At 49.8% G+C, this 17,923-nt stretch overlaps 1 protein-coding gene across 3 annotated transcripts; it reads right to left on the reverse strand.

The window, feature by feature from the left end:
* Window positions 1-309: 309 nt before the first annotated feature.
* LOC490399 (Fc receptor-like protein 2) lies at window positions 310-11,519 on the reverse strand. 3 transcript variants are annotated; one of them, XM_038542900.1, is made up of 8 exons: window positions 11,379-11,519; window positions 10,369-10,389; window positions 7,856-8,119; window positions 7,411-7,656; window positions 5,784-6,071; window positions 5,216-5,494; window positions 1,860-2,180; window positions 310-685 (listed from the first exon to the last, which is right to left on the reverse strand). In XM_038542900.1, the coding sequence occupies exons 1-8, from the start codon at window positions 11,407-11,409 to the stop codon at window positions 663-665; spliced, it is 1,473 nt and encodes a 490-aa protein (XP_038398828.1). In that variant the 5' UTR covers window positions 11,410-11,519; the 3' UTR covers window positions 310-662. The 3 variants fall into 3 exon arrangements, with proteins under 3 accessions (XP_038398828.1, XP_038398827.1, XP_038398829.1); XM_038542899.1 differs by having other exon boundaries at window positions 7,384-7,656; XM_038542901.1 differs by lacking the exons at window positions 310-685; window positions 1,860-2,180 and adding an exon at window positions 3,730-3,905 and having other exon boundaries at window positions 7,384-7,656.
* Between the last annotated feature and the right edge of the window lie 6,404 nt (window positions 11,520-17,923).

A 17,923-nucleotide genomic window follows, 5' to 3' on the forward strand; every position in this document is an offset into this window, starting at 1 on the left:
TTGTTTGTCTAATGTGTTTTATATGTGTAACTTAAGAAAGTGTTTTAAAAAGAAAAATTTTAAAAGCTAGTTTCTTCCCAAGACACTTAGAATGGAAATGCAGGGGCGCCTGGGTGGCTCGGTTGGCCGAGTGTCTGACTCTTGATTCCAGCTCAGGTCATGATCTCAGGGTTGTGGGATCCAGCCCCACGTCCAGCTACTCGGCCAGCATGGAGTCTCCTTGAGATTCTCCCCCTCTGCCTCTGCCCCTCCCTCCACTTGTTCTCTTTCTCTAGAATAAATAAATCTTAAAAAAAAAGAGGATGGAACTGAAATGCCCACATTTTCTTTTATTTTGTCTGTTTTACAGGCCCACATTTCTAGCAGATGCAAGGCCCATCTCAATTCATTCCTGGTTTGTCCTGTCCTCAGGAGATGCCACAGCTCTCCAAGGAGACAGCACTGGAGCTTCCCAAAAATCCCTGAGAAGAGGCTGGAACATGCAGGGTCTGGGCCAGGGTGTTACCAAATTTGGCTCCTTTGGGAGCTGGGTGTGGCCCCAAATACAGCTGGGTTGAGGCGCTCGTGTAGTCCTGCTGAGGGGCTGTGGGAGCCACAGGTGAAAGGTTCAGGCCCACCTGGCATGTAAGGCCCCAGGGGAGAGAAGCTGAGGCCTGTGGTCTTCAAGTAAAATGGGGCAAGAATGCTGCAGAGAGAAGAAAGAAGGTGGTTAGGAGGGGACGGTCCAGGAAGGGCTTGTCCAGAGAAATCAGGGGTCTCCCCTGAGAAGTGAGGCCCAGAGTAAGGAAGAGGGCCGGCCCCAGCCCCAGGCCCACCCTCCAGTGGAGACTGTCCCAAATCTGCAGGTGGGGCCTCCTCCCAGACCTTGCTCTTCACGAGACGTCTCTATGAGTGATGAGTGTTTGATCTGCCCCAGTTCCATGAGGGTGTGGGACCAGGTATTGTCCCACTTCTCCAACAGAGATAGTGAGTGTCAGAAAAGTTTGCTACTTGAATGGCTGGGGAGTGGGGGAGACAGGCCTGAAGCCCCGCACAGCTGACCCTAAATCCCAGATCCCTCCCGGTGCCCAACTCCGATGCCGTGTCCCTGAACAAGCTGCAGGCCTTTATGTGCTCCTGACACCTGGCACTGGTCCAGTGGTTCTGAAGACCTTCATCTGTCCACAGGACTCCCCAAGGCTGCTCCCCTACTCCTGGCCCGAGGGGCTGGGGTGCTCCAGCAGAGCCGTGGCCTGGGGACGGGTGTGAGGTCCCGCTGGCCTCCACCCAGTCACGCCCCACTGTCAGGGAACCCTCTCCGTGATGCTTTGTGGGCTGGTGTCCTTGGGCCCAGAGTCTTTCTGACTTTCCTCCCCCCACCCCCCCACAACCCGGCCAGGGTCCCACGGGAATCCTGGGTCTTCCCCAGCCAGCCCAGCCTGCCTCCGATTCCGGGAATGATTCTGACGAGTGAGTTGTTTCAGGGAGAGGCCTCAGAAGCGCTGATGGGATGGCAGAGCAATATAAGCAGCGTGGCCTGGAGTAAAATCACTCAAATTCTGCAATTCTGGGGCCTCGTAATCACTTCCCTACTATTATGCTCCAGTTCACAGCTATGAGAACATCAGTGTTTTGACACAAAAGCTTTGTCTTTTGAGATGGGAGATATGGGGTGATAACGGAGCACACAGGAGAGTCCTGTGCGACCCTGGGCTAACCTCACATAAGCTGTGTCCTGACCACCCCCGTGTGTCCAACAGGTGAGCGGCTCTGAGGAAGGGGCAGGTGTGGTGAACAGTAAGGAGGCCTGCCGGTGGCAGCGGAGACCAGGTTCTCAGAGCTGGAGGGCCAGTTTCCACCCCACGCTCTGCCTTACGCACCTTCACACACTGCTCCTGCATCCTCGCTGTGCTCACAGTCAAATATCTCAACCTGCTCGCATTCAGCCAGCGTGTTCTCGGTCCCGTTGCACAGGGCCACTTGAATAAATATGGGCTGGTCCTCCTCTGGCAGCGGCGGGTACAGCTTGCCCGGGGGCGTGTGCTTGGCCGCTCCACAGCCCAGCTCCCGGCACACCACAGCCACGTCCTTCGTGTCCCAGCCGTCATCACACACAGTGCCCCAGTGACCTTCCCGTTCCACCTGCACCAGCCCTTCACAGCGGTGGGGACCATTTATCAAGCGGATTTTGGGTGGGGGCTCTGCAAACAGGAGGGGTCAGGGCACACTCAGAACTGTGGTCTTCTGGCAGCTCTCAGTGCTGGGAGAGGCTGTCTGCAGGGGTGGGGTGGGGTGGGGTAGAGGCCTGCTGATGGAGGGAATCCATCTCCTAAGGGCAGCCCCACCTAAAGACCCCTGGGAAAAGCAGCCCTGCGTTCTGAAGCCAAAGGAAGTAGGGACATAGGAATTTATGTCTTGGTTTTCAGGAGCTCAGAAAGATCTTAGAAAAACAGAAGAAGGCTAGAATGAGGTCTTCTCTAGAGATGGAGGCTGAGGGCTCCAGTACTCCAGTGGGATGAGCTGCCTGGTTTCTTCTAAGAGCCCCTCCACACCCCATTGCTGGCCTCACCGATCCCAAGCCCACTCCCTCTGCAGGGCGACGAGCATGCCACAGGGTTAGTCTGTGCTCTGCCCATTTGTTCGCTTTTCTAAACCAGAGTGATTTGTAAGGAGGCATTTTCTGGAGGGTCTCCAGCAGAGGAGGGTTGGAGGGCAGAGCTGTCAGCGACCAGCCTCCCTTCTGAGAACAAAAATGATGGAGAGACCCAGCAGAGAGCCGGAAGGCAAAGACAGGATCGTAAGAGCCAGCTGCGCACTAAGACAGGTCCAGTCCTGACTCTCACATCACCTGCACTTGTTTTTCTCTGGCTCCAGACAATTTGTACAGAATTTCTGTCATTTGCAATCAAAGTGCCCCTTCTGACATAGTCAAATACCAAATTCATGGCAGAGCCCCTGCAGAAACAGAAAACCTAGAAGAATTATAGGTAAAATGTGAATGTGATTCTCAGAAACTCATAGATTGAAAGGATCAAGCATGTGTAAGACGCTGTGGAGACTGAAGAGATAAGCAACTAGCTTCATCTAAGAGAAAAATAAACACTGAGCTTTGAACATCCCAGAAAGAAAATTCACATTCTTTACAAATTCCGTATAGAGGGGTGTCTGAGTGGCTCAGTCGGTTGAGCATCTGACTCTTGGTTTTGGCTCAGGTCGTGGTCTCAGGATCATGGGATGGAGCTCCATGTCGGGCTCCGTGTTCAGCGGAAAGTCTGCTGTCCCTCTCCCTCTGCCCTTTCCCCTGCTCAGACTCACTCCCTCTCTCTCTCAAATAATAAATAAATAAATAAATAAATAAATAAATAAATAAATAAATAAATAAAAAATAAACTCGAATTCCATGTACAGCATTTACAAAGATACCAACTATGTGTTAGGCCATAAAAACATTCTTAGTAACTTCCCAAAAGTAAAAGGCATGTAGGCTATATTCTTCAATCAAGTTTAACCACAAGGACGATGAAGAAATATAGAAGAAATTAACAAATGAAAGGATAAATATGAAAACTATTTGTAAGAAATTATAAGTCTCCAATTATAAAAGAAATGAAAACCCATATCCTACATACTTTAGAAATTAAACAAATGAAAATGTTAGCTATCGAAACTTCTAAGGGAGGATGAAAACAGTACTTAGAAAAAACATCTGCCTTATGTTTTTAAAAGATTTTATTTATTTATTCATGAGAGACACAGAAAGAGAGAGAGGCAGAGACATAGGCAGAGGGAGAAGCAGGCTCCCTGCGGGGAGCCCAATGTGGGACTTGATCCCAGGACCCCAGGATCACAACCTGAGCTGAAGGCAGATACTCAACCACTGAGCCACCCAGGAGTCCCGAAACATGTGCTTTGGATGCATTTACTACCTGCAAATAAAGATAAAGAGTAAATAAACATTTATTTGAGAAGTTAAAGAAGGAGCCACATAGAATAAGCCTAAAGCAAAGAGGAGGAAAGATATACTGAAGATGAAGGAGAAGTAAATGAACTAGAAAACCAAAACCCAAATAGATTTGAGTTTTAAAACTGTGACTGGCTCTCAAAAAAGAGCCACAAAAGAGATCATCCTGGGCCAGTCTGCTTCAGAAAGAAGCCATACAAATGGGTTGGAATTAAGCAGAGAGCTTTTATCATGAATGTGGATGCTCTATAAAATTGGATGAGAGGGACTGGCTAACATGATGTGATGAATATGAAAATCTGCATAAAATGCCCAACTCTTTGGATAAAGATATCCAAACTATTTTAATAAAAGATAGAAAAATTAGAAAGAAGAATGAAAAAAAGCAGATCTGATGATGGGGGTCAAGGTCTCACAGCTCGGCAAGTCCTTCAGGCTGATTCCAGAGACTTTTCAGGCGGCAGGAGAATCCAGCACCGTTTTAAACCTGCTGCAGGGCACAGCAACTACACGGCGCTGCTGAAATCATGCCTACGAGGCTGACCTCTCCCTGACACCAAAACCAGAGGAGGATGGTTCAAAACAGAAAACTCCTTTGTACATAAGGATGCAAAAAATTGAACTAAGATGTCAGCAATTCGTATGTAGCTACTGGCCTCGAGGACGTGGTGACTAAGGAGGGCTCAGCAGGAACCTGATGGCTGTCGCAGGGGAGGACCGTCCCCACGGTGACATGTTAGAGGGGAAACGTGGGATCACTGTGATGCTGGCTGGTGGCGCAGTTTCCTGACCCTCACTTCCAGCTCCACCTTTGCGCCCAGCGGCAGGGTGACCTGGCAAAGGTACTGAATCTAAATCTCATTTTCTTGTCAGTAAACTAAGAGCTGGAGTGAGACAATCCAGATAAAAATTCGGATTCCTGAATCTGTTGGTGGTTTTCCCACTGTTTCTTGAGCATTGACGAGGCAGTGGAAGCTCCTGCCCACCGTGAGCCTTGGGCGTGCTGTGCTCCCCTGGTCCCCTGCGCACCCCGCGGACCCCACTGCCAGCGCGGCCGGGTCCCAGCACAGAGCCCTGCAAACAGGGTGCACCCCGGCTCCCGGCTCCCGAGGAGCCAGGGGGCAGGCGATGGTGGGCAGGGATGAGGCACTGAGGCCCAGGCCGAGCCGAGCCCCGAGGCCTGAAGGCCAGTTCCCGGCGGCCGGATCATCCAGCAGGAAGGATGCACGGTGGACCGCACCTGGTCGTCTAGAGGGCGATACAGCCGTGTCCTACCTGTGACGCTGAGTGTTATCGCCTCGCTGCGCTGGGCCCCCAGGCCGTTGTCAGCCTCACATGAGTAGTTTCCGGAATGTTCTGCGGTCAGGAAGAGTTTGAAGGACGCTCCTCCTCCAGAGGTGGCCGAGCGGCTCGCCAGGAACACATCGTCGTAATAAAACCGGTACAGGATGGGGGGAGAGCCCCTGTGGGCCTCGCAGTGAAGCTCCATCACGTCCCCCACCACGGCCCGAGTCCCGGGCACCCTGAGGGTGAGGACGGGGCGGGATGCTGGGGCTGAGGGAGACAGGGGGCCCCGTCAGAGAGCGTCTTTCCTGCTGGACAGACTTACAGCCCACTCTGTCCTCATCCTGGGGCCCTCGCAGGGCTCCTCCAGCCCATGAGTTCTCTGTCCCTGCATGCCTCGTGTCCCCTTGCCCCCTCCCCACCACTATCAGAGATATCCCGCCGTGTTCAGACGGCGTCTTAACCTCTTCACAGCCCTGCCCCTCGCTATCCCCGGCACACCCTCACGGCCACAGAAGGAGACTGTTGGGATCACGGGCTAATTAGGAGTGTTGCTCACCTCTGACTGTCACGTTCAGGGCTCCGCTGCGGGCGAGGCCGTGGCCGTTGTCGGCCGTGCAGTAGTAGCGCCCCATGTGGCTCCCCCCGACAGCAGGGATCTCCAGCTCTGCTCTCTGGGAACGCTGCTGCTTCCTCCCCAGATGCTCCCCCGTGTCCTCTCTGTGCCAGGAGAATGCGATGTCCCCTGTGCCTTCAGCCACGGAGCACACGAGGACCAGAGGCTCCCCTGCAAGCGCCTGGCCCCCCTGGGGCTGGGTGTCCAGGAGCACTCCGGATACTGGGACACCTGCATGGACACGAGAGGGCAGATGAGGGTCTGGGGTGGAGGTGGTGTCCTGCTGTGCTTCCGAGCAGGTGCAGTTGCTGGAACCTGAGTGTTTGGTGGGGAGGGAGCATGCTGAGGTCCCCGGCAGGCCCACCCCACACACACCCTATACCCCAAACTGCGGCCTTGCTCTTCCTTCACACTCATCAGCCCTCAATAATGACCAGCCCCTCAGTGACCTTGCTGCCTCCTCATTTCCAACATGCCAGGGAGGCAGGACAGCAGGACGGTAGGACAGCTGGACGGCAGGAGGAGCACAGGCTGGGTCTGCCTCTTATTCATCACATGATCTTGGTGCATCTGTTAATCTCTCTGACTCTGAGTTTCCTCATAGAGCGCAGACTCATACTAGCTTGACAGAGCTCACATGATGATGAAGGTGGAATCCATCCATAGCAGCTGTGGCTCAGGAGGTGTCAAACTGGAGGTCACACTAGGGGTCACACTGGAGCTGTCACACTGGAGCTGTTGTGTTGGGGGTCACACTGGAAGAGTTGCACTGGATGTCACACTGGAGGTGTCACACTGAGGGGCACACTGGAGGTGTCGCACTGGATGTCACACTGGAGGAGGTGTCCAGCAACTGGCAGCCATTGTCCACACTGTTCATCACCCACATGGCTGAGCAGGGTGTATCAGGTGGCTACAAGGGCAGATGCTGGCACCAGTGTGTCTGGGTTCCCATTTCAGCTGTGCTGCTTACATGCTGGGTTACCCTGGGCAGGTTGCTTGGCTATTCTGTGCTTTCCATTTATTTCCTTGTGTGTGAAACAGGGATCTCTGGGTGCCAGAGTTGTTCTTCTGGGACTGAGCACAGCTGCCTGGCCTCAGGCCCGGCATTCAAGAAGTGTTGTATCAGTGCTGGGGGCTCTTTCTGCCACTCCTGTTACTGTGACTACTGTTCCCTGTTCCTCCGTGGCTCTCCCTGGCTTTAGGGTGCCTCCTGGCTGGTGACAGCTCCTTGAGGATGGAGATGATGGTTATTTATCTTGTGTGTGCTGAGCATACTCAGTGTCCTGCAGAAGGTGCTCCAGGGAGAGCTTATAATGATCACTTTGCTGACTGGGAGAGTAGAGCTCTAGGGAAATGGTGCTTCTCCTCCTGTCGCTACTGACAGAGCAGAGCCTGAGGAGCGGGGATCCCTATGGCCACATACCCGCCATGCCCGCAGGGACAGGGGAAACACAGCAGGAAAGAAGAGACCCAGGTCTCCCCAGGGGCGCCCTGCTTTTCTCTGCCCGACCCAGCCTGCAGCGCTGCCCCTGGGACTCACTCTGCACGAGCACGTGAGACCGCTGACCTTGCTTCGAGACGCTGTGGGACGCTGTAGCCACCTCACACCAGTAGTATCCCGAGTCCCCCTTCCCTATGGCCGGGATCTGAAACTCTGATGAGCTCCCGTTTGATATCAGGGTGTGGTCATCCCTGAAGAAGGAGTAGTGAAGCTGGGTGTCTGACCTGTTCCAGGGAAGCCAGGTGTCACAGGACACGGTCACTGAGCTCCCCTCAATGGGCCGGATTGTGAGTGTGGGGGGTGGAAACAGGTCTGGAGGAAGAGATGAAACAGGTCAGCCGTCGGGGAGTGTGGAGAGCCATCCAAGAGGTGTCCGGTGAGCAGGACTCACAGACCCAGACCCAAGGACACACAGCCACCCTTCCTTTCTCCCTCCTGGGCTGGTATTCCCTACCCTGCACCCTGGTGCCCGCCCTCCCAACTCACAGGCCCTTGAACACTGAGGTCTCACCCTGGACAGTAAGCCATACAGATCTTGTTTTTTCTGTCTTATGTACAAAGAAGAATTTCCTGTTGGCCTCACAGGAATAAGAGCCGCTGTCGCTGGGTCTTGCGTTGGAAATGGTATAGCTCGAGAGATTGTGGTAAGTGGCTAACAGGGATCCATCCTTGTAGTACGTCAGTGTCATTATTCTGTTATTCCTTTCCCCAGAGCACTTCACAACCACCTCGTCTCCTTCATAGGCGTAGCTGGGCATGTCAATGCTCAACCAGTCTGCAAAAGATGTCAAACACCCGCAGTGCGAGCAGGACACCCTGCCCGGTCCCGGCACCCTGACTCCCACTCACATGGGGCAGGGGGGATGATGTGTGCACTTGTGCACACACACACACACACACACAGCTGCACAGGACAGATCCCTTGGGAACCCTTAGTGACATCGTCCGTATATCCTGTTATGTCTGTTTTTAAAGGTTTCAATCCCATTTCCAGACCAAATACAGATTTCTGAATGACACTTGTATCTCTGTACGGATTCAAGGTGACATGTTCCTGTGGCAGCCAGGATCAACTTTCTCTGCATCTCTCACTCCTTGGAGGCTCAGCCTAATGGTACAATTCAAACACTTTCTTTATTGTCTTCTCCCTACTGAAACAATCCATCTGCTGGGACAGTAGCCTTGGGGCTGGAGGATCAGTACCTTTTACAGAGACTTCTGAGAATCCTTTGCTGGATGGCCTCTTTGAGTAGGAGTGGGCTCCTCCCCTTGGAGGAGAGTGGTCCCCAGAGCTGAAGGCAGCATGGTGTTTGGATCTACCCCAGCAGGGGAATGAAACCAACAGGCTGCTGAGGCTGGAAGTTCCAAGTTTGTGCAGAGGAAGGAGAGCCAGCCCCATACACTATGACCCAGCCCTGCAGCCTGGGGCTATGGGGGGAAATTTCTTCAGCTGAAAACTTAGCTAGAAATTCAGGTTTAGAATCATAAAATTTCAGTTTAGAATCATAGTGCATTGGGCTGAATTGCAGAGATGTTCCAATAAAAAAGCCTAATCCCAGGCCTGACTTTGGATCATTCATCCCCCTTCAGTGTAAAGAGAGGCAGAGTTGGACAGAGGAAGAGGATGTAGAAAGAGGTAAGGCCAGGAGTGTTTGTTTCATACGAAGGCTCTGCTCTGTAGCTGTGAGTTTACTATAGAGGGAGGGTATGCTAGCTCTCAGGGTACTGCCTCAGAAGGCCGACCACCCTCGCATGGGCTCTTGGTCAAATCTCCAAAGTGGAATCCATAAAGAGGTGGGACTTGATATCATATAAAGCATTTTCTCATCTTTTCAATTTTTCATGTGTTTTGCAATGCACACATTATTTCCCTCTAGGGATCTCTATTTATGGAACATGTTGCACGTGCATGCTTAGAATTTTTGTTCTTAATAAGTTCAGAGACCACTGGTTCCCCTGGACTGCTCGGCAACATCAGAAGGCTCACTGGGGGACCAGGAGGTGGGCACGGCAGTGGGTCAGAAGCACCAAGAGAGAGACACGTCTTGAGCCTTCCTGGAGGCCAAAAGTTTTCTTCCTCCACATGGAGATTGGGCAAGGTTTTCAGGGAAAATGATAAAGATGAAGTTAATTTGATTAAAGAATTAGAAAGAAGACTCGTGTGACTGGGTTCAGGGTAATGGCAGGGCTAGAGATAGGTAAGAGATGACTCTGAGTATGGAACCAGGATCTGGCTGGGAGATACTTGGGGGAGAGGCTTTAACTTCGATGTTGGACTTACAGACCCATTCCCCAGAACAAGGCACAACCTTCTCTCTCTCTCTCTCTCTCTCTCTCTCTCTCTCTCACACACACACACACACACCTCACTGGATCCTAGGATAGTCCAGAGAACATTCTTGCTTCAAGTCAGGGCAGTTGTAATACAGTTTGTATCATCAGATATCAAAGTTATCAGATATGTAAGGATGCCCTCTACTCCCTTTCTTGTAGGAGAGTGAATACTTCCTTGAAAGAGAAATTAAAGGAGAAAATGTAACTTTCCAGTCCTATGATATGAAACAAGTTAGGTGTGATTCTTTTGCCATCCAAGGAAATGTTCAGGAGATGGTCCTGTTTTAGGTACAGCTTCTCCCTTGCCTCTGGTTGCCTCTCTGTGGTAAATGTGTTTTCCGTCACAGCCTCTGGTGCAGTTGGGGGTCTAGAACCAGGAGAATGTTTACCCAACAGTAACTGTGTAAGGTTTGCTCTCCCTTCTTGGGTAACTTCTCTCTGGTCCCAGGGCTCAGCAGCAAGAAGAGATTTCACTGCCCTGACAGGGTCGGGTCACACCTTTAGCTCATCAGGCAGGCAGGTAGTGGTGCAGAGACCGAACTGCCCAGTGGGGACCAGCCTCCCACTCACCCCCACCCCGGTGCTGGCCCTGGTCCTTGCAGCCCCAGCTGGGAGGTGAGACAGGTAGCACCTGCCTCGCCGGCAGAGGGAGCCTCCCAGAGTCGGAGGAGAACAAAGAGGATAACTCACCAGACTGCACACCCGCAGCAGCTGCAAGAGAAGAGGCAGAGATTACCACTGGCCCAGGGGCTGCAGACTTTCTAGGGACGTTGTGACCTCCAGCCCCCTCCCCAGCCAGTCTCTCTGCCCCCTTTCCTCCATGCCTTCTTCCTTCTACCCCCACTTCTCGTCCCTTCCATCCTCCTCCTCTCATTCCGCTTATCCTTTCTCCCTCTTGCCCTGCTTGCTTCCTTCCTTCATTCACAACCTCCCATAGAATCAAGTGCTCAAGACCCCAAAAAGGCTCATAAACATAGCTTCCCCCCCCCCACCAGAGCTGATTACTAGATCGCCAAATTCTCAAGAACGTCTCATGCTGTATGTGCTCCTCTCACACCTTCTTTTTAAGACTGACTCTTGTTTAAGACAGGTTGCCTACCTGCTGGCCACACGGAAGCCAGGAAGAACCCGAGGTGGCCACTCGCATCTCATGGATGCTGTTTCTCCCTTCTTCCCTATTCCTCATCTAGCCCTGTGTTTACATCCGTGTGCAAGGGTCAGATTTATCAGCAGAAGCTGTGGTCTCATCTACAGTTGGCAGGACTTGAAGCCACTCCAAAGTGTAAGGCAAGGAGAGTAAGACATGAGTCCCCCCGGACATGGTTGCTTGGTGTGAGAGTGGGGCTGGGAAGAGTAGGATTTCAGCAGGCTGGAAATATACTTTGCCCTAAGAGAACATTCCTCTGATATCCTTTTAAGAAGTGTTCTGATTTTCCCAGAGATAGAAGCAGAAATGGGTGTTTTCAAAAGAGAGAAGGGCGTTAGTATTTGCAAAAGAGATGCATAGTCCTTTGTTTTCCTGGGAACCTGCTCTGCTCAGTCCTGATTCGCATGATGCCTACTGGTCCTGAGTTAGAACTGGGGTGCCTCCTTACTCATCCCATTAGAGAGACGTGTGCTCAAGAGCAGGTTCTGGGATGCCTGGGCACAGGTGGTTCTGCCCCGGCTCCACCCAAGTCCTGCTCCAGCATCTTACTCACTGAGGAGCAGAAGCAGTGGCCACAGCAACATGAGATTGGCAGTGAGATGTTCTCCCAACGATGGTAAGAGGCAGCTCAGGTCCTAGAGCAGCGTCTATCCCCATGGACTGTGAAGCCAGGATTGGGAACTGTGGCTCAGCAGGGATTTTATAGAAAAATAAAAAAGGAAGTAGGAAAGCTCTCTGTTTGCCAGTCAGCATTGTTCCCACTCTTAGCCCTATGGGTGCTGAGAATATAAATGTTCTCTTTCACAGAGTTACTCAGATGTATGTGTATTGATCAGAAATGCTCCTTAAAATGTAAGGTGTCTTCACCCTGAGCCTAAAATCCTCTTAGGGAAGCTTTCTAACTCTTTTTGGTTTTCAGAGAATTTTGACTGAGTTCTGACCCTGCCAAGATCCACATCACATGCCTGGTCTCTTTCAAAGGGAAAGAGCAACCTGCTGCTGCGGCTCAGTGTGTATGGCTTGTTGCGCAGCTCCGCTGACACACCTTCCAGCGTGCATGGATGCTGCTCTACAGAGACCCACCCAGACCACAGGAGGAGATGAATGGGCACTCCTGATCCAGGGGATCAGGAGAATGCGATCCCACTCCCACCCAAGTCACCTCTGCCAATGAGATGCTGCACACACATGTGTGCAGAATGGCAGAAGTCATATGAGCATCCTGGGGTATTAACCTGAGGCATTAGCTCTGAACTACCTGGAAGTGATCCGAAGGACCTTAGCACACACAGGACAGCTCAGATCTGTCCCCTCACACTCCAGAGTTCAAGAATAAAGTTAGGAAGAGAGCCCTTGTATCTGGCTGGAAATAGAATCCACTCTGGTGGTTAAAAGAAGGGACTGAATGAAGGAACTGCCTACTAGATGTGAATAGGCTTGAAGGGTTAAGGCCACCCGGAGACCAGCTGTGGTGGGGTGCTGTGGCAGCCCCCAGTGGTGAGTTGGCATGGGGAGGAGGATCATTGGAAAAGCCCTATGAGAACTGGGGCCACTGGTTTGCAGGTGGAGTTGTGACTGGAAGGGACATAGCTACTGCCAGAGACAGCTGCCAACGCTGAGAGGGAGGCAGAAAGACCTGACCTTGCTCTTCTCTTCCTGTGTCCAGGGCCCAGGAAGAAGCCAGAGAGGCTGGCTGATGCCAGTGGCAGGTGTCAGCCTCCCAGGGCACAGAGCAACAGAGAAAGGCACAGGATGCATCTGGGGTGTGGTGGGTGAGTGACTAGTGGGGGAGAAAAAGTTACACCAGCATTAGAAGCTCCTTCCCACCAAAAGTCTTTCTCTCTTTATGTTGGAATCTGCCCATTTCCACCCAATGCCACCATCAGTGGGTTGATCCCTGGGATAAGACAAAACAGAACACCTGGATCCTCTCCAGTCAGCTACTCTCAGGAGCAATACTGGAAAAAAGAAATAAACAAGACAAATGAACACTTCCTGGCTGACAATTTCAGATCCAACTTCCAGAGGTAGCTCTTTGTAACCTGGCTGTAGACATTCATGACTTCTCAGTAGGTGTGCTCCAAACATACAGAGTGTGCACAGGAGTTGGAGTAAGCCAGAGCTTATCTAGGCTGACAAGTGCAGGCCTTTCTCTGCTGATTCACATTTAGGGTCTCTGGGGAGCGGCCAGCTGGAGGGAGCAGCATCTGAGGGCTCAGACTCCAGGCCTGACTTGTTGACCTTGTGGAAGAAGGGAAGGTACCGGAGAAGTCACTCCCACATGCTTCCATATGCGTTCTATCTTGCAACCTCTTTGATGCTTCACCCTCTATAAGTGAGGACAAGTACACGATCTGGGTAAGCTTCCAATCCATGGGAGAAAGAGAGGAAAGTGCTTAATTAAGTCAAAGCAATGTCTGAGGAAGAACAAGATTGTGTGACAGAGACGGGGGTGAACAGCAGGATCAGAGGCAGGAAAGAAATGATGCCGCTGGACCACTCCAACCATGAACCAACGGCATAAAATAAGTTGAGAGCAAATGTGGTGGCTTTTCATTATTACACGCTCCTTGGGATCTTGCTATAATGTGTAGACACTTTACCCTCCCCCAGATACACAAAGACAAAAGTAGAAGAATTTTTCAGGTAATTGGGAGATTCAAAACTTTCAGAAGTGATCCAGGAACATCAGATTACGAGCCACTAGCCCATGGCTGGGCAGTACAAAGGCTCGGCAGCATAGTGATGGGCAATTACATATTTTCAAAGGAGAGATTCCTGAAAAATAGAACTTTCTATTAAAAGCTCTTAATAGAGCTTTTTAATAGCTCTATTTTTAATAGCTTTTTAAAAAATACTCTTCTATTTATTGATTACAATTTTAAGCCATGAGAGGAAATCCCGTGGGCTCTTGCCAGTTTATTATCCAAACAAGAGAATATGGGCCCTCTAAGATTTGAAAGCAGGTTCCTGCTGCCTGGAGCATCCGTCCCTTCTGGGGAGGGTTGGGCTGCTTGCCCAAACCCAAGAGAAGGGGCAGATTTCAGGGGTAGGGATTGATGTGTCCTCAGAACAGCCATGACCTGCAGAGCAGGAGAACTCATCCCAGTAGCCTTTGGCTAAAGATGCTGCCGAGACAATGCTCATCGAGCCAGACATCTCATAGCTTTCTGTCTTAGGGCACCATTGTACCCAGAGGCTCATGAGAACCGAGAGAAGGGGAACTCATGAAACTGTATCCACACTAGGGGGTGAAGGTTCTGAGATTAGCATAAGTGGGACCTCCCAAACATTAAATCTTGCAGCCCTCCCAGAATTTTTTTGAACTTCTACCTTCCTGCCTCTTGTGTCACCTGGATGGAGGAGATTGTCAGAGGAATGGAAAGAGTTGTGAAGGCAACAGATAACTTTCCTTGACAGCGGGTCTTGTTTGGAGGCATCTCATACTCACTGGAGGCAGGGACCCTGAGGCTTCAGGAACAGATCCAGTTAAATATGAAATAACCACCTCCCTCAGGCTCATGGAAACTTGAGGAGGAAAAGTCATCTTTCCCTGGATCTTTAGCAACACTGTGGGGGGGCAGACTTTCTGTGCTTCCCCTACAACAGTCTCCTGCCCTCTACTAACCCAGGTCACTGATGCTGACATACGAAGATTTTCAAAATCCTCTTTTCTCTCTCTTTTTTTTTTCCTGGTGGGGGAGGGGTGTTGGTGATGGTGTTCTAGGAGATAGTACAGCCTGTGAAGGGTCAGCCTGGAGTCTGCAGTGCATTTGACCCATAGGGGATGGCCACGAGGAGCATCTTCTCCTGACTGTATTCTAGGTCTGGCCATTAGCTTAAAGTAAGTATGGGGAGAGCTGGGGTACAGCCAGTGGCTGTGACAGGGTCCTACTTATAATAGTATCCCCAACCCTCAAAGTTCTGATGCCGTAGGACTTCCTGTCTCTTCAGGACTGAGATGATCATGAAGGCCTACAGGTATAAGCACCAAAGCTCTCATTCAGGCTGCAGAAGTGGGTGTCAGGTGGATATTGTTCAGGAAGATGAGGCCACTTTGGAATGTGGGGTACTGAAGCCCTCTCCCAAGAGTAGAGACACCCAAGGCAAAGCTGAAGGATTTAAGCTGATATCTATGGTCATCTTCTGCTACCAAGGAGGAAAGCAGGGGGCGGGGATGGCATGTCTTGCCAACAAGTGGTAGCTGCCTGGGAAATGACCCGGTGGTTCTAAAAATAGCCCACCATCTGTACAGGGAAAGCCCCAGTGTGGTGTTTCACCACACCAATCCAGGCCCACCACCAACAAAACACAAAGTCAAGTCCAATAGGACACGGGAGTGTCTCTTCCCCAGGACTAGCAGGCCCACGGGCAAAGGTGGCAGTGGAGATTTCAGAAAGCCGTGTGCCGTGGCATTGAAAACAGGCTTCCTATCATTTTTCAATGTTCCCTTTCATGAAATCCAGGTGGACTCCTTTCCGCAGCCCGAGTCTGAGGCCTCGGGGGATTGAATACCAAGGCTTACCCCGCTGTGAGAAGGTGGTGGACAATGCCCAGAGGGCACTCTCTGACCAGAGAGATGAATCGAAGAGTGTCTCTGAGTTTGGTTCTTTCAGGTTCCAAGTATACATGAGAGCATATGGCATTGGTCTTCCTCTGACTTACTTCCCTTGTTTTATTTTGTTGTTGTTTGCTTTTTTTAAAAAAATATTTCATTTATTCATGAGAGCCAGAGAGAGAGAGGCAGAGGCACAAGCAGAGGGAGGAGAAGCAGGTTCCATGCAGGAGTCTGATGTAGGACCCAATCCCGGAACTCTGGGATCACCCCCTGAGCCGAAGGCAGACACCCAACTGCTGAGCCACCCAGGTGTCCCTGTTGTTTGCTTTTTTAATGGCTGAGCACTATTCTGTGTATCTACACACACCTCTTCATCCGTTCATCCATCCATGGGCATGTGTGTTGGCTGCTTCCATGTCTTGGCTGCTGTGGACAATGCTGCAGTAAACACGGGGTGTGGACACCTTTTCCAGCCAGTGTTTTCATTTCCTTTGGGTATATTCCCAGGACTGGAATTGCTGGATCATATGGTGGTTCTATTTTCTATATAGATCCTATATATATATAGGATCCTGTATACTGTCTCGTCTCCCACAGTCAGTCCCCAACAACGCTAACGTCTTTTGTTACTGTAGGACTCAGGACACTGACATTGGCACATAGGACTTACTCAGAGTTTACTAGTTGCCATGCACGTGTTTGATTTACTTGTGCCTGTGTGTGTGTGTGTGTGTGTGTGTGTGTGTGTGTGTATGTGGCAGTATGCAATTTTGTCATGTGTGCAACTTCCTGTAATTACCGCAACAATCAAGATCCTTAACCGTACCCTTGTGTTCCCCACCCCCTCTGCACACTTCCCCAGCTCTGAGCAGCCATTAACCCAGTCTCTACCTATAAAACTATGTTACTGCATAAGTGTTGCATAAATGGAATCATGGAGTATGTACCCTTTTGAGGCTGGCTTTTTATTCCTGTTCGGCATAATTCCCTGAGGACAATTCAAGTTTTTGCCTGCATCAATAGTTTGTTCCTTTTTTATCGAAGAACGTAGCACACTTTGCTGAACCATTCAATTGTGGAAGGACATTTGGGGAGTTTTCAAGTTGGGGCTATTATGAATAAAGCTGCTGTAAGCATTTATGTACACGTTTCTGCTTAAAAATGAATTTTCGTTTCTCTGCCAAGAGTGTAAGTGTTGGGTTGTATGGTAAGTCCATCTTTAGTACGTATTTAAAAAAAAATCTGCCAAATTATTCTCTGGTATGGATGTGCTGTTTTGTGTCCCCAACAGTGTCCACATGACCTTGCCCTCTGATAGGTGTGTAGTGACAGCTCACTGGCTTGTGTTGGTTTTCCTCTGGTAGCTGGTGTTGTGCTTCTACTCTTGTGCTTACTTGTCATCTGTTTGTCCTTTCTAATGAGTGTCTTCTGTCTGTTTTATATTGGGTCTTCAGTTTTTCTAATGGTTAATTTTGATGTTTTAAAAATATGGCCTAGATACCAGTGCTTTGCTGGATATGTGGTTTAAAATATTTTCTCCCAGCTCATAGCTTGCACTTTCATCCTCTGAACCGGAGCCGTTGCAAAGCAAAAGTTTTACATTTTTACAAGGTCTGATTTATCAATTTTCCTTTTCATGAGTTATGTTTTTAGTGTCAAATCTAATAAACCTTTGCTTTTGTAATCTTTACCATACAAATTATGTACATAATTTTGTTGGATTAATATCTAAGTCATTTTTCTTTGAAGAAATTGTAAATAGCATGTGTTTTATTTTTATTTCCACTGGTTTGCTGTCAGTATACAGAAATTTGGTTGATTTTTTGTGTGTCAATCTTGTATCCCTTGACCAGATCCCTTACTTTTTAGTTCTAGGAAGGTTTTTTTTGTTTGTTTGTTTTTGGTAGACTCTCGGGGGTTTCCTGTTTTGACAATCATGCTATCTACAAATGGAGGAAGTTTTATTTCTTCCTTTCTAATTTGCACGTCCTTTTTTGTACTTGCCTTACTACAGTGGCTAGAACATCCTGTCCATTGAATAAGAGTGGCGGGAACAGATATCCTTGTTTTGCTCCTAATCTTAGGGAAGAAATATTCGATATTTCACCATTACGTATGATGTGAGCTATAGAGTTTTAGTAGATGCTCTTTATGAGGTTGGGTCTACTAAGTCATTTGATTTCCACTTGTTTGAAGATTTTACTGTTTCTTTTCTGAAATTCATTTATAGTTTTATTCCATTACGGTTGGAGAACATATTCTGTGTGATTTCAGCTATTTTATCTTTGTTAAGTTTTCTTTCATCACCCAGGAAAGAATCTGGAAATAGTCTGACCTGGTGAATGTTCCATGCAGTCTTGGAAAGAAGGTGCATGCTGTTGTTGGGTGGAGAGTCCTAGAGCTGTCACTCAGACCCGTTGCTTGGTGGTAGTGTTCAGTGATTCTGTATCTGTGCTTGCTACATCAGTTGCTAAGAGTGGGGTACTGGGGTCTCCAACTAGTATTGTGGATCAATTCCCATGGACTTCATTTTTTTTTCT

This window comes from Canis lupus, chromosome 7 (genome assembly GCF_011100685.1).
Source record: "Canis lupus familiaris isolate Mischka breed German Shepherd chromosome 7, alternate assembly UU_Cfam_GSD_1.0, whole genome shotgun sequence".
NCBI classification, from domain to species: Eukaryota; Metazoa; Chordata; class Mammalia; order Carnivora; family Canidae; genus Canis; species Canis lupus.

Excerpts from the sequence above, each read along its gene's own strand:
- LOC490399 (XM_038542899.1), bottom strand. The coding sequence starts at position 11,409 with ATGTTGCTGTGGCCACTGCTTCTGCTCCTCA. Across the intron at positions 7,657-7,855 it reads TGTATGGCTTACTGTCCAGG|ACCTGTTTCCACCCCCCACA; the intron begins GTGAGACCTCAG and ends CTCTTCCTCCAG. Across the intron at positions 6,072-7,383 it reads GTCTCACGTGCTCGTGCAGA|GTGTCCCAGTATCCGGAGTG; the intron begins GTGAGTCCCAGG and ends GTGTCCATGCAG.